The sequence below is a fragment of the Epinephelus moara genome, chromosome 8 (genome assembly GCF_006386435.1).
Source record: "Epinephelus moara isolate mb chromosome 8, YSFRI_EMoa_1.0, whole genome shotgun sequence".
Lineage (NCBI taxonomy): Eukaryota > Metazoa > Chordata > Actinopteri > Perciformes > Serranidae > Epinephelus > Epinephelus moara.
The window spans coordinates 10,432,136-10,448,810 of record NC_065513.1 but is presented as its reverse complement, the minus strand read 5'-3'; the positions used below and the strand labels follow the sequence as shown (position 1 = coordinate 10,448,810).

General features: G+C 40.7%; 1 protein-coding gene across 1 annotated transcript in view; it reads right to left on the bottom strand.

The window, feature by feature from the left end:
- zdhhc8b (zinc finger DHHC-type palmitoyltransferase 8b) overlaps positions 1-12,316 on the bottom strand; it is an 82,626-nt gene extending 70,310 nt beyond the window's left edge. The window contains exon 1 of the mRNA XM_050052038.1: positions 12,016-12,316. Coding sequence (XP_049907995.1) covers positions 12,016-12,119 — 104 coding nt within the window. The 5' untranslated portion in view covers positions 12,120-12,316. The remainder of the gene's footprint in view (positions 1-12,015) is intronic.
- Between the last annotated feature and the right edge of the window lie 4,359 nt (positions 12,317-16,675).

Here is a 16,675-nt window from a genome sequence, read left to right as displayed (position 1 = left end):
ACAATATTAGCTTGGAGTATTATGTTTCAGAATATATAATAATATAATAACATTATATTTGCCAAGCAATATCAAATTACCTGCATTGATTGTTTTTTTTTACTAAGCTATAAAGCTATAAACACAACATTGACATTCTGGGGAACTTGACAGCTAACAGTTACTTATTAACACATCCAGCAGACAAAGAGCAACATTATCATTCATTTCGAGTTGTGTTTCTGGCCAACTAATGAATATAAGTCCAATATTCATTCTCTTTTAGCTCTGTTTTTGGTCTCCACCAGCTCCTGAGGGTAAATATCACAACATGAAACGTGTGTTTTCGTGTGTTTTCTGTTTAAAAAGTACAAAATGAAGAAGATAGTAAGTAGCCTACTCACCAATCTTTAAGTGGTTACGTTTTAAATATGCTCTCGAGCACACAGCTGATATCCTACGTGGTTTCTTTACATGAGCACACAGCTGATACATACAGTAGTCTGTTTACATGACGTAACAGAAGTGCATATTTAATGGATTCAGTGTGGACAGAGAGATGCTTGCTTGCTGTTAGGACACAGTGTTAGGCCTACATCTCAGAGAGAAACAGTTTTACTGGTTCAAATATTTTAGACTAAAGAAGATTTTCTTTGTCAAAAATCGGATAAGGGAAACCCTGAGCGCAGCAGTGCTGATGATAAAACTGCTTGGTGTTTGTGTTTAAGAGGGAGAGACAGAGGGCATGAGAAGATGGAAGGTGGACTATTGCGCAATGTTTCTGTAAATTAAACTTACTCATTGCTTTGTCACTTAATGACCCACCTGCCTGAAACCCGTGGTATTTTCTAACAAGTTTCCCTGAACTGCCTGCAGGACTCATGGGTTGTGGGTCAATCTGTGCAATACTAGTAGGCAGTATGCAGTAGGTTTTTGAAGCTTGTTCACTGACAAAAGCTGCCTGACGCAGTACAAACACATGCTATGAGAGCAGTGAGTTAAACAAAACAGTGAAGTTGTGGGTCAGACATCTAAACACGTTCCGTCAAGCTGCAGGGAGTTACTGATTCAGGTCATAATTATCTGTGGGCTCATCACTATGAGCAACCCCTGACTCTGTCATTTGATACACTGGTATTCTAAAAACAAATTACAGCAGCTTTAAAGCCACTATGACTTTAAAACTTTTGGACTTTGTCGCCCCCACTGGTAGTATCAATAAGACATTGCTGTAGACCACACTGACTGCACAAGTTTTCACAAGAATTCTGTCTAACTTTTCTACAAATGTTTTTAAATTCTACATCTTCCTACTAAAATGGCTGTCATCAGAATAATTTAAAAGAGGCTACTATCACATATATGTACAAACAGTGGCTTTAAGTCAAAAATGTTGTTATCTGGATTGGTTTACAGCAGCTCAATGGTTGAACTCTACTCCACAGATGAATGGGTAGTGGCTTTGTTTGTTGTGCCCACTCATTTCCACGGACCTCTAAAACCACTTACTTCAAAAAGTGGCAAAGATGTGGAAGATCTGCCCTCGTAATCACAGAATCTAGCTGCCTGTCTTCCTCTGTGTCCCAGAGATAGACACCACTTCAGTTTTGTAAACAGTGGGAGCTTCGGCTTGCAACAAACTTCTTGATCTCTCAGAAAGCCACTCCAGCTGAGGGTGTTAAGACATAGAGCTCTGTTTCTACTTATTACCAGTCATGGTCTCCCTCTGGCAAAACAACATGTGGGGAAACAGGGTGGAGACACCCATGGAGGGAGAGGCTGGAGGTCTAAATTAATCCCACATGTTCCCCAAGAGGAGACTTTCCAGGCGGCCTCGGTTTATTCGGCTGGCGGAGTACAGCAAACTCTGAGAGCACCTCGCTGCACTTTCCCGCACTTTTCGCCCACACACTGCTGTGCACTGAATCCACATGGATCCATTTAGCTCAACTATGGCATCACAAGGCACAATTTACTTTTTTGGCAAGCACCAGAGCTCCAGAAAGTCACTGCTTCAGAGAAACCAGAAGGACTTAAAATAGACAGAAAGAAAGGAGCACAGTCACGAACTGCACAAACAAAATGGATCTAAATATCCGTCCGGCTCCATTGATCCAGAGGAGATATGTCACATTCAGACAAATTGAAGACATTTCCTGCCTGTTCATCACGGCATATTAATTTTGTCTGATTCACGCATATCACAAGAGTGCAGAAGCAAAAAATAAATCCAGAGCTTCCTAGGAAGAGGACGGGCTAATTTTAGAAAGCGCTGATATCTATTAAAACTCAACATGTGCTTGAAAATCATGCTAAGGACGCGGTGCAGATTGGATTATTTGTCACCTGCTGTTGCAAATTAGAATGTTTCTGCTTTTATTCATTTATGGTAAATCATGCTAATCTGCAAACAATCATCTCACCCTCTTTACGACATATGGTCTTATGTAGATGGGTTTTTACTAGAATTCAGCACTCTGTTAAAATCATTTCAATCTTTCCACAAAACTGGGACCAAATTGTATGTGGTGTGAAGAATGGCAATGCATTTGTTTCAGAACAGTATTTTGCATTTTGGGACTGTCACTACATACATACATACATACATACATTTGTAAAAATGTACACGGACAAAGGGAACAGTTTGACAAGAGTATTACATGTGAATCATGATCCTTACATGGAGCTACAAACTGTTTACAATGTAATAACTGTGTTCATCTTGTAGAGTAGGTGACAGTAATGTTGATTTTGCTGAAAATTACAGAGGAACCAAATCAAGGAAAACTTGCCTAAACCTGAAGTTTGATGTAATTTAAAGTTGGCCCCAGTTTGTGTTTGTGTGGCATGCAGAGTAGGCAGTCGCACTGCTCTAGGATGCGTGGTGGAGAGCCAGGGAAGAGGATCTGTCAGCATTATCTTAACCTAGTTGTCAAGCAGTGACAGGAGGGCTGGGATGGAATGAGATTAGAAGACCTGGCCTTTTATTCTCTGGGCCTCTTTCACTCATTAATGCTGATGGTGGCAGACTGAAAGCTCTGCCAGCAGCCTGCTGCTCAGGCCTACTTGAACCTTGATGGAGGGAAGATGAGGTGGCAGTTTAGGATTACTTTTCTCGTCAGTATAAGTTTGTCTTTGTGCGCCAGCCTGTACTGCAGGTTGGGTCTGACTAGGACTGCGAGCAGGAGAGGTGATGGTCTACACAAGTAACCCAGAAGTAATTCCATTATTGAGGTAACAAATGAAATGAGCAACTTTATTTTTTTGCAGCCCCTCTAGGAGTCTTAAAAGGACCATTGCTGGCCTCCTGACCCCAATGAGAGCCACTACTCTACAGCTTTACTGTGAGGAGAAACAACAGCTGGACATACCTTGGCTCGACAGATATATGGCACTTCCCTGTCATGGTGGGCAGGACTAGTTTGTGTTTGTGTATGTTGGATGTATTAGCTGTTTGGTAATGGTTTGTTCCAAGGTAAAAGTCCCATTCAGAAGTCCCTTAAGAAACACACTCTGTTAGATCACTGTTAGATCAAGAAATTTGTCTGAAGCTCACATCTGATCACATCACTGTCAAACAGTCAGCAACTAAAAATATGTGCGATGGAGTTCAGCTTCAGACATGACGCGCTCCCGTGAGTTTCCCTGCTGTCTCCACTGTTTGAAATGAGACTTTGATTTTTCATGTTCGACATTTTCAAAATATCAACACAATCCATCCAAGGTTATCTCTTTTTGCACTTTCACCATAACAGATCAAAGTCATTACATGTGTAACAAAACATAGAAATACGTGAAATGGACAAGACCTCTTAACAATGCATTATATGTCAGTGGGTACAAAATGTGTTAAAATTATGTACTCCTTAGACGAAAACAATTGAAACAGTTGCAGTTTGGTTAGGTTTAGGGAAAAGTAAAAAAGCCAATAAAACTTGGTTAAGTTCAGGAAAAGATCATGGTTTTGTTTAAAATCGCTAGGTATGGGACGTCAGCGACATTAACTTAAGTACTAATCTCAAGTTATGTAACTACATACTTACATTGAGTCCATAAAGTCAAGTAACTACGATGACTTTTGGTTTCATGAACATTGGTGTCCTGGTTTGAAGTCCATGTTTGTTTGCCCCATCCACCTCCCCATCGTCCTCCAACCCGAGGCGGATTTTCTCGCTCTTTATACTTGATTTGTGTGTCCACCATGACAAAAGACCCTCATTGACCTAGCAATGGCATTATTTTCATGTTGCCAGCATGCACATTTCATGCCCACCACCACATAATGCTTGGTAAAGAGTTCATTTTAACCACATCTATGTCTATGAGACCAGGCTGGTAACAACACTCCCACTGACATTTATGAGATAATAATTCCAAAATCGCCTTTTGTTTTGCCTACAAATGGGATGCGTGAGCGTGACTTTCTCAATCCAGTAAACATTTATGGTATTGCAGAGAATGTTTGTTTAACTAGCACAGCAGCAACATGACTTATTTTGTTTTTAAATGTTAAAGTTGCCCATAAGGATGCTTAAACATTTGAAAACTGCCTCCACCACTAAAGGCTAAAAACTAGACAAGTCTGCATCTAGTTGCTCTAAAATGCTGTAATTAAGTACAGTAGTCATTTGAGCTATAACAGAAGAGCAATATAGCCAACATACGGTAAACTAACTGAGATAAATCAAGATCAACTCAAGATCAAATAAATTCTATGTCACTGAACCGTTTCTCATTAAGGGACTCGCTGGAATTCTCTAGGGGACCCCTGAGGCTCCCGGACACCACTTGGAACCCACTGCTCTCTTTCAGTGGTATATGCATAACAACTATAATTCAGATTCAGAGTAGTAGTATTCTACATTACAAATGGAAATAAACCCAGTGATGTTGAATTTAAATAGAAAGTATCTCAGATTGGTGTCACATGATGGTCTCAAAGAAACAGGGCTTCAAAGGAATTTTGCTTGTGTATTGATGAAATCAGGGCATCAGGGGGTGGGACATAACACAGGAGCCAACTGTTTAGGTATACCTCACAATGAATGAAGCCAATCACTTTGCTTTGTAGCTGCTGTATCAGCTTTAATGTAAATTTCTGGTCTATTTCAACCGGGTGTATTTTCCATAAATGTGGCTATTGTGGCTGAATGGGGCTAATTATCTACTATTTCTCTAGCACGAACACATGCTAAATGGGAAGCTATCCAAAGCCTCACAGTTGTATGTGCAACTTGACCCAGATGTAGATCCCTGTGGAATTAGCCTCGATGGCTTCTCTCCTCGTTATGTTCATTCAGACTCAGAGACAAGCGATTCACATGATTCATATTTTTAAAAAAACTGTACTTTCCCAAATCTCTACAAGTAAGTGGAGAGTGAAAAGTTAGCACAACATATAGCCACAATATCCACGTTTAAGGGAAATGAGCCAGATTGAAATAAACTGGAATTATCCTTTAAGGCTGCGAAGCTGCAGGATCGAGGGATTGGACTACAATCTGTAATGATCTTACAGGTTGGAAACGTGCCTTGTGGTAAACCAGAAACCACAATAAGAACAAAAATTTACCATAAATCAGCACACAGGCTAAAAATATGCTGTCAAAAGCAATAAGCCTATAATGTAACAAAAAGGTCGGTTTATAGCTCTGGCCTTATCTCCAGCATTAGCTCAAGGACTAAAACCCGTCTTTATTCATTATTGCCTGTCACCTTAAGTACCTTCTGAGAGCAGAAGTGACACAACCCTGCACTGGAATTGTCAATCTCCAGACCCTCACTCCAAGGTGCTGATGGATGAGGACCTTCAGAGGAAATTACATCGTTATCTAATCTGACAAAGCTAGCCACACCACACTGACCTGCTGCTAGTTTTATCCCCAGTCAAAAACATTCTTGAAAAACCAGAAGTCTGCGCCACATGGATTTTATGAATAGGCCGAGGGAATATTTTGGCCCTGGTGAGCTTGCACGTCTATTGGCTAGTTCTGGCCTCGTCAGGATAATCAAAGTTTTATCCTCTGTGTGACATGAGGACAGGAGAGTTTCTTATCCAACTCAGCTGAGGAGCTGAAACTTAATGCTGTGACAGTGTGTGAGGACAGAATACTAATATTTAAGCGAATGTTTCTGATGGAAAGATGAGTGGGAGTTGAAGACGAATACTGATGAGCTCACCTTAAGGGCTGAAATTTCCTGCTCTCATGGGAGTCATGGAATATTTTTGTAAAGCTTACTTGGAGGTTAAAGTTGTGCAAGCATGTCAAAGTCTTTTCTCAGTATGCTGTACATGATTATCACATCAGGGAGGCTGAGACTCTCCGGTTTCTAGCTTTGATAGATGCTTGTTTATGAGCAAAGACACTGAAAGAGCTACAAGGGCATATTCATAACATGTCAACTGGTAATTTCCTCCTTCTGAGAAATGCTCTGCCCTTGCCGCATCTCAAACCTGGCAATATATCCTCAATCGCACATTTAAATAAACAAACTAGACCCAAATCAGTCCTCAGTGTCATATGAGCAATATTTAAAACAGGCAGCCAAGATGGCCTGGCTCCCACACCGAGCATAAACAGCACTGGTTAAACCAACAATTCATTTAACTAGAGTCAAACACGGGCCGCTTCTGAGCCACTAACGCCACACAGGAGGAAGGCAAACAGGCTCTAATGGACACTAATACCAAGCAGTGAAGCATTAATGGTTACACGCTTGTTTACCGAACCCTTGACCAAAAGACGGCAGCAGCTCCGCATACATAATCACACGCAGGACGCGGATTAGGATCAATGAACCAACATTCAATTATGCTTTTAGACCTTCAATTAATAAGACACGGAAAACCTCCATGTTAGCCTACATACAGCAGAGTGAAGAGGAGACTAGTGAACATGGAGAGTGTGACATCACCAACGCCCATGGACATATGGTGAATGTAAAACAAGTTAGATACATAAGAAAAATAGACCCATACAAATACAGGGACTAATCCTGGTGAGCTCACTTTTAAGCATTTCAATTAGAATCCTTACACACTCTCAAAGCTCTCTCATAAAATGGCTTGATAAGGAACCCAGGGTTAAACCCCTTCATCAAAGAAATATTTGCCTAAAAAGCTTTCATATTAGATTCATACAAAGACTTAACAGACACTAGTGAGGAGAGCTGCAGTGCTGTGCCTATAGGCAGTCTGTAGTGACCCTCTTTTCACTAACCCGAGTTTTCCACTCTAATTCATTTATACAATTCTCTTGCACTTTAACCATCTCTGTTTCTTCAGCATGAGCATTTCAGCATAAGATATGTCCATGAACTAAACTGTTAGCTAGCTAATAAGTGCATGTTGTAACACATTTTATTTCAAGAAAGTAATTTAGCTAGCATTCATGCTAGCTAACGTTAGCTGTACGCCAGTAAGGAAGGATGCTGTCTGTATCCCTTGTTTTACTACAGTTAACTTAGCTTAATATGAGGAGTTTTCAACTAAGGCTTCTTAAAAATGTACAACTAATAAAATTGTAACCTATTAATGTTTTGTAAAAACAAAACAAAAACAACAAAAAATAGAGTAATAGGGTTGCAACATAAATTTTCAGGGTGCAATAACTGTCTCAAAAAATATCAATGTGTCACGATATACGGTATTACAGAATTATTATTACAATTATCATCAGTCATTATGATACTTAAAGGAAAGAATATCAAGGGTTTTTTTTTTGGTTGAACAAATGTTTTATAAAATTGAAACTTAAACCATTTCTTAATGGAAGTATATGGAATAAATCTGACAGGCAGTCTAGGAGGAAAGGAGATGCACACTCGCAAGTGAGATTCTCCGTCCTTTTTTTTAGTATTGTAGATAAGCAAATGTACATGCTATGATAACCATCAATTTTCATACCACAGTATACGGTTTCACGGTATCCCACTGCAGCCCTAGTAGTTACATAGCTAGGCTATTAGTTGGAGGCTTAGAATTTTTAAATGTTTAGTTAAATCTCCATCTTATCCTTCACGCCTTTTCTTTGTGTCAGTGTTATTGTATCCTAATTTCAGACCGTTTCAAACTGGACAACATAAACATTCTAAATGGGTCCCTTTGTATTTCCTATTTGAATGTATGTTAATGCAGAAGCTGACAGGAAGTAAACAGGGACCAAAGTTGTTGCCCTAGCAACAGAATAGCAATGAAACGGTCCATAGTCAGAATGATACTCTATTACCAAAGTCAACATGACATCACAAGATGGCCACCATCTTTGTTTGGGGGAAAGGTGCTGTGTATTCTGTGGTCTGTACACTAGAAAAATTTGATTGAGCTTGGATTTTTCATCCTTTCTGGTTCATTTCACAGCATTTAATCACATTTTGATTGGAGAATATTGAGGCCACCATGGCATTTGATTATTCTGAAGCCCTTTCTGGTGCTCTACAGGAAGACATGAGAGAAAAATCACCTTGATTGGCCCTGAATCATGCCTTAGGCTGTCTCATGATACCACTACCTTTGCGCCACTAGCCTTAGAAAATGATTAAAGTACACGTATGAGTAAAGCGTTTTATACTGGCCAAGCCTGGGCTTATTATGAGCTTGTCAGCCATACAGCCAGTCGCCGAGCAGCTCTTTGGCATGTTGGCGTGTTGATGTCACAAAGAAAACAATCTTAATTTGCCGCTTTTTTGAGCAGTTCTCTGCACTGCTACAAACAGTACCAGCAGTGATCTTTCCCTCAAAGCTGACTTTGAGAATAGCCGACTACAAGACTAAAGAGAAAACAACATGTTCCTGTACTGTGTAAATGAGGCAGCCTCTGTTACCACTTAGCTCCAATCACCAGTTTCCCATATATTTCATAGTAAAGCAGAGGTTCTCTATAATTAGCCCTGTAAAATGTTTCTATACTGAACCTTTTAGGGTGCCATATACCAAGATGTAGATCCTAGAAGGTTAAATTTAGGAGCACTTGTTTTAACAATGTATCATCCCCCTCTTTCCTATATTCCGACAACTCTGCAATCTCTCAACTAAAATCGGAAATACCTTTAAATAATCTCTACAAGAACCTCTGAGTGGGGCACAAATGCAAAACAATGTACTGGGTAGGATCTGAATGAAGTCAGACTCAATGGATATACAGTGAAAAGGAGGAAACAGATGTGGAAGCTGAAGATTAGATTCCTGACAGGCCTGCTCTCATGTGCAGCCCTGCTCTGGTGATTGTGGCTCCACCACTGACCACCTCTCTCATAATTCACCTCCATACAGCAAATACTGCTGAACAGAGGTCTTGTCCAGATGATCAATTGATAGTTTCCACACATCTATCCATACGTACTCTGAAATATGAGCTATTAGGCTTAGCAATAAATGATAATGGCCAGCCTGGCAGTTCTGTTTCCTGGACAGGTTTTGGCATACTGTGAAGGGCAGTGATGAAGCCATCCTGACGAATTACTAAAAGGTATACGAAAGCTCCACCAGTGCAGCTATACAGAGCAAATTAAGGCACAGTGAGAGGCTTAAGCTACTGTACAAGAGGAACTTGTCACAGACCCAGATAAGACTAGGATAATATTATGATGGCTAAACCATGACTAAAAGCTTAATTTATCATCAGTATTTTTGCGATGAGTTGTGGTCCTGCTGTGGAGATATAAATAATTCTGTACTAATGTGTTCTAATTCAGTCTCTGTGGGAAACACAAACTGTCAGGCGTCAGTAAGCCAAACACAGTAACACATCATGGACAGTGTGTGTGTGTGTGTGTATATGTGTGTGTGTGTGTGTGTGTGTGTGTGTGAGAGAGCCAATGCTGGCCCAAAGTCTCATCCTCCATTGCCCATATGACACCAAGTGGCCTGCTGGCAACACTGAGACTTTTAACACACTGCAGCTTAGGAATAAAAAAAAGATTTGTGTCCCTGACACTCTGCTGCGTATAATATAATTCTGAAGTTCATCGTGTGTGGCTGCCAGACAAAGTTGGCGACGAAAAGTAAAATGTTCCCACTTTTTAACTTGTTGCATGTTATTCAGATTAGGAAAATGTAGATGAAGGAATACCACTGCTCTGTGGCTCGTAGTGTAAATGTGCACTTCAGCCACAGACAAGGCTTGGTTGCGTTCAACATAATGGACTCTATGTGTGTTTGAGAATGAGGAGGCATGGCCTAGTTTGGACGTGCACTCCTCCCCAGGGGGTTCCATTATACGAGACTCAATCCTCCAGACCTTTTACTGGGGAATGAAGGAGCAACCGGGTAAAGTCTTAATCCTCACCCTTGAACCATCTGCTTGGGGGATCAACCTTAAAATGTAGATTGACGTGTACCCCAGAAAAAGAACAAGTAATAAACTCTAAATTTTGCCATTTGGGCTGAAATGCAGATCTCTTATTAAATCATAACACATTCATTCCACACCAAGACTTGTAAATCAGGCCATTTGTTTATGCAAAGTCTGAGACACTACACCGAGGAGTGCTGGGATTTTTAAAGCTACAATACAGCCTACCGATGCGACCCACAAACACCATATGTTTCCTTCAGTCTCGGTTGTTGAGCTGAGACTCAGAGTGCAAAACCACTCAGGGTGCAGCTTAAGCATTTTGTATGTCTTCCTGCATTTTCTTGCTCATACAAGTGAAGAACACATTCTGTATCATGCTTTTGCATCTAGCAATAATTGATATAATGGTACAAACACACACAGCTTTAGACTCCAGCTATTAATTGGAGATTTGCTACGTAAAAGTATGTTATAAATGATAGAAAGTACTGATTATGCAAGTACGGTGACACATCTTCTACACATCCACAGACATACTTCTTTAAAACACTAAACCCTCCACCCTTGGAGGGCTAGGAATCACATTCAGCAGTTTTATATTTGGCAGACACAATGACTCTGCAGAGGCTAAAGGTTGGATGATGTATCCCTACAGTCCTCAGTCCAGGTCGGAGGTTCCCAAAATGATTTTCAATCCCCCTCAGGGTTCCTTGCACATGTGAGATTGAGCTAGTAATTCCACTGATAATCCATCCACCTGGGGGTTAGCAGTGGATTAGAATGTATGTAGGAACGATGATTCAGACCAGACACATCACTCACTCCGCTGTTATCTCCCTTCCTACAGCGACAGCTTTATATTAGATTCATGGCAATCAACGTCCTCATGCATCAGATGGAGAGGTCCAGGACAGTGATGCTGTCTGATAGGCTGCGTGAAAACTGTATGTAATCATCCTGATTGCAGCTGGTGTGGATGAACCACTGTCACCTGATTGTCACAACACAGAAAATCAAAGTGAATTAATGTCTGCTTTAGAGAGAGTCAGGACCTGTTGGCCTTGGTTGCCCATAATCTTCATCTCCTCCAAAGGAAACCCTGAATTACTGTGCACACATGAGGTGAGACATGGCGGTAGATGCAATGAAACCGAGCTGTGCACTCCTGCAGGACTCCACTTATGGAGCTGCAGGCTTAGACTGATTATAATGCTGCTTGAGAGGTTGTGTGACACTGTGACTATCCCAACTGAGTGAGCATGAATCAAACCCAACCTCCTGCTCCTAATGCAACCATTTTAATTGTATCAACAACTGCCTGCGGCATTTCTTCAATGGAAAGTGAGAATCTGCGGCCTGTGGTCTCCTGTGCGATTATAGCGCTGTTAAACTTGCATGGCTTATTGGAAGTTTGCCTTGCAGGTATCACGGCTGAACGGTCTCTCCGAGGCTGCACAGGAAGACAGTGTGTAAGGCTGCTTTTTTTTTTTTTTTTTTTTTTTTCAAAACCCTTGNTTTTTTTTTTTTTTTTTTTTTTTTGCAAACCCATTTCAGACCCGCTGCGAGATTCCCCGTTGGGATACACATACTCCCACAAAATCACTTCTTCTACCTAAGTGACTGAATCCACCCATGCAAACTTGGAGCTGCAAATCCACTCCTGTCTGTGTAATCTGAGGGCACACCGGGAAGGAAAACCCCAGCATGCAGCGAATGAGAACAAGAAGCGATGCAAACTTACGTGAAAACGAAAAATAAAGTGGTCGATCCCACAAGGAGTGTGGCAGCAGTGGACACTGGGATGTATTTGGTGGGTTTAAATCTCTTTCCAGCGCTGTTGGGCATTCTGTAATTTCCACATTCCTCAATTATTTATTCCGATTGGAGTCGCATGTAGAAAAAAGGTCCAGTGTGCAATGTGTGGGCCGATCTGGAGCTACTAAAGGTGCAAGCGGTCCGTCTTTGCTGTCGTTGAAGCCGCATAGATCCTAAGATAGAGAGGCAGGAATACACGGAGCTCTCTGGAAGCCTGGAAATCCCACCCTTACAATCCAGCCCACTGGTGAGGTCACTGAACCGCTTGAAAAGGTGGAGCCTGTGTGCAAACCCTGCCCGTGTCTTCTGAGGAAAATGATCGGGAGCAATAATGTTGATTAGCTCACATTTCGTCGGAAAGCATTAGTCACCCTGCACTAATTTCTTTACGCATGAATGATATTAAAATGCACGCGCGTAATATTTTTTTTTCTTGCAAATTTTGTTTCTTAAATCAATCTAATACCAAGATGTCTCAGAGTTTATGAGGACTGACTGTTTAATGTTTTGGAGGCTGCTATTGCAGGTAGCTCTGGTCTTATAGGCAGCGTGTTCTCTTTGCAGAAAGAGCAACACCAAACTTCATTTAAAATCTTGCAATTTAATGTTGCTTTGCTCACTTACAAGCGTACACACATGAACCAACAAGACATAATTGCTTTTACGAAGAGACGACTTCCATTCTCAAATTCGGCCTGGTTATTGTACACCAGTATGCATCTATTTAAGTGAAACTTAAGTTACTAAAATGACTTTACCCATGTCAGACCCAGTCCTCTATCGCCAACACTGACATAAAAAGAAGCAGGGGCGACGTGAAGCTCTTGTAAGAATTGAATTGTTACTTAAAAAAAAATATTTGTTTTAAAAGCTCATTCATTTGGCCCCACTGAGTCATGCATTATGTGTAGGGTTCACAGTGCGGCTACAACTGAGAGTGGAAAATAATCAGTGATACGTCGCTGTACTACTGCTGTGGATTAAGGGATAAGAGCGCCCTCAAGTGGCACATGTTGGGATCTCTGCAAATTGCAAAAGCCAACTGTCTTGGCTCGGACCGGGTACGGAGGGGAAGTCGTCATCGTTGCGTAAAGAGGCAAATTGGATTTTTTTTTTTTAATTAAAAATGCACGTTTTATTAAACTAAGATGGGAAATGGTTAAATCTCTCTATTCTAAAACAGTGGATACGAGGTGGTAGGGTACATGTTTTTGAAACCGTTTGTTTCAGCTCTGTAATGTTTTTAAAATTATTATTATTATTTATTTATTTTTACAAATGGACTGAGTGTTTATTTTACAATAGAAATCGAGATTTTCAGTCACTTATTGGGCCCCAAAGCTTCTCAAATGCCCATTATGTTAACAACGGAGATGGGATTCTGTACATAACTAAATCTACAACATTAATTATTAAAAATAAATTTAAAAACATTGCATTGTACTCAAAAGTGGACTTAATTTTACAAATATGGGCAGGCAAATGGAAGCACTAGGAGTTTAATGCTGTTGAGAGATGTTTGCCTGGAAGGCTCTCTACCAGGAAGGGATTTCTTGGTTAAGGTTTGGGGGGGAAAAATATGGTTTGGGTGAAAATGAATAGATTTCTGATGAAAAGACCTCTGGGCAAACTTCTCCCATGTGCGAGAATAATGAATCCATGGATGGCAAGAGGGAAGAGGAGGTGGTGAGAGGGAGAAGATACGAGAAGTGGAGGATTTGTTATGAGGTAATGTGAGTTTTAAGTGGCAGGAATTTGGTTATGTAGCTAAACTATGCAAAGCAAAGAAATGATGCAGGGGTGGTGAATGTGGATATGGAAAGTGTGGAGAGAGAGTGTGAACAGGGTGCTGCAACTGTGGAAGTCTCTTTGGTTGGGACTGCTAATAGTGTAGGCTACTGGGTCTAGGGAACAAACTGGAGTAGGTGGTGGTGGAAGTGTGGGTTGGGAGGGATTAGTGGTTGTGAATGATTATAACTCTTGTGAGAGAATAGAACTGAACAAACTACTAAATATAAGGACAAAGAAGACCATGTATGATGCACGAAAACAGGCAGTATACCAAGAGGGAACTGTAGGCAGTGACTATTATGCAGTCCTATGTAAAGTAAACATTCATACATCAGTGACTGAAATATACAAAATGGTGATTTGGGAAAGCTAACTGTGAGAAGTTGGACAGTGATGAACAGTTAAATTAGATTAATATATTACCATTGAAACTCTTTCTAATAAAATAAGAGACAGTATTAGAACAGCTGCAGTGAGATCTAGCTCAAAGAGTAAAAGCAAAATAGAGAAGAAGGCAGAACCATGGAGGGATGATAACTGTAAAGAAGATGTGTGAAACAGGAATAGGACATTTAAACTAATAAAAAGAATTAATATTCTCCAGCACATGATAGCTGACAGTACAAAAAGCTCAGGAGGACAATGAAACATGCAAATCTGAGGTGTGTGGAAGAGACAGGAAGCTCAGTTATCTGTGCTAACAATGGAAATAAAATAGCACTGAATAATGAAGAAATTCTGAGTTAAAGGTTAATACTTTTGTTAAGATGCAGAGTTTTAGTAATTTGTCTGAGGATGGAAGAAGTGGCAGAACCAAATCTGAAAACATGGAGCTCCTAAGGAAGACAGAAAATACTTTAAATGAGTGGAGTGTTCCATTTACTTTGGGAGCAGGGCCAGCCCTCGGCTTTTGGGGGCCCTAAAAAGGATTTGGTTTGAGAGCCCACCTTATTGCAATTTTTTTGGCATTTCACATGGCACTGAAACATCCTGTGTATTGTAAATATTAATTTTAGTACACATTTTGTACAAATAAGCAGCCTATGCAAAGACTGGAGGACCTATTAGCAGCAACACTAGACTACAGTAAGTATGTTACTAATACCCTGAACCTCATGAATTGTTCTTCTCAGGACCTTTTGCTTCGTCTTGTTAAAGCGTGATGCATATTTTAGTTTCATGTTCTCAGTGGGAAAGGGCTGAATTTCACCTGTCTTCATGTGTAGGATGTGCAAATGTAGAGTGGACATACCAAGACCAAAAAGACATGATGCACAGGACAAGTGTATAGTGAAGACCATTTGTTAAAATAACTAATAATATAGTGCAAAGTTTGGTACAGTGATCAAATATAAAAGAAAGGCAAAAAGAGCAATGTTTAAATAACGTGTGCTCAAGAAAAGAACAACATTTCTATTAACAGGAAAAATAGGTTGCCAGCAGAGACTTTAGGTGGAGGTTCAGCCACAGTTGTCTGTCATAATCTGTAGGTGGAGGCGGCAGCTGCAGTTTGCTGACAAAGGCTGTAGGTGGAGGTTTGGCAGTAGCTGTCTATCACAATCAGCACATGGAGGTGGCAGCTGCAGGTTGCTGGCAGAGGCTGTGGCTGCAGTTGTCTGTCATCTGTAGGTGGAGGCGGCAGCTGCAGTTTGGATTCACTGATCAGATTTAACAGTCTTGAGGTTACATAAATTGGGTATGACTTGAAAACTGACAGCAGTAGCTCAGTCCATAGGGAATGGGTTGGGAACCGAAGGGTCGCCAGTTCCAAATATGGAGTTTGAAATGGTAGCTGAAGAGATGCCAGTTCACCTCCTGGGCACTGCAGAGGTGTCTTTGAGCAAGGCACTGAACCTTAAACTGCACGAGGTGCCTGTCAATGGGCAGCCTGCTCACTCAGACATCTCTGCATTTAATGTATGTATAGGTCCTGTTTCTTCATGTGTGTATTTCGGGCCTGTGTGTATATGACAACAGAGTGAAAAAACTGAATTCCATCGCGGATTAATAAAGTATAAAGAATTTTGGATTTTGCATTTTAATCAATAACTTTATGACATCTCTTTTCATCATTCACATGCATCCATGTAAAGTTTAGAGCCATCCCACTTTCCTGAGGCTTATTAACTCAAGTCAGTTGTATTTATAAATGCCAGTATCACAAATTTGCATCGAGTGGCTTTACAATCTGTCCAGCATACAAAACCCTCTGTCCTCAGACTCCTGATTCAGATGAGGGAAAATTAAAGAAACATCAGGAAGAGCAACAGAGGTGGGATTCCTCTCACAGGACAGACAGACATGTGATAGATGTCTTGTGTACAGAATAAACTAACATTAAATTTCAGTATGATAATCAGGATGTCAACATTACACATTGTATATGAATATGAAGCTGTATCTTGAATAAAAAGTGACCTCGTTGAAGTTGTAGAAATGTAACTCTGGCCGTTACTCAAAGAATAAGACAGCAGTAGACAGTAAATTAATTCATAAAACATAAACAACAATAAGCTTGTCACCATGGCACCCAGTGCAAGATTTGCCTGCTGCTGAATAAAGTCATTTGTAGATGACGCCAGTTTCAGCAGCAAAGCCCGGCCTGTTCCCTCCACCTCCGGGTCCATGGCCCCCTGGAGATGATCATACAGCTCCGCCACGGTGTTCATAACTGCACAGGCCACTGCAGAGTGCAGGTTTTTCACCTGTATCGTAAGAATATACATCATCAGTCAAGACTGCAGAGTGCACACTCATAGACAGATGCTGGCAAATGAAAATGATTGAAACAAAAA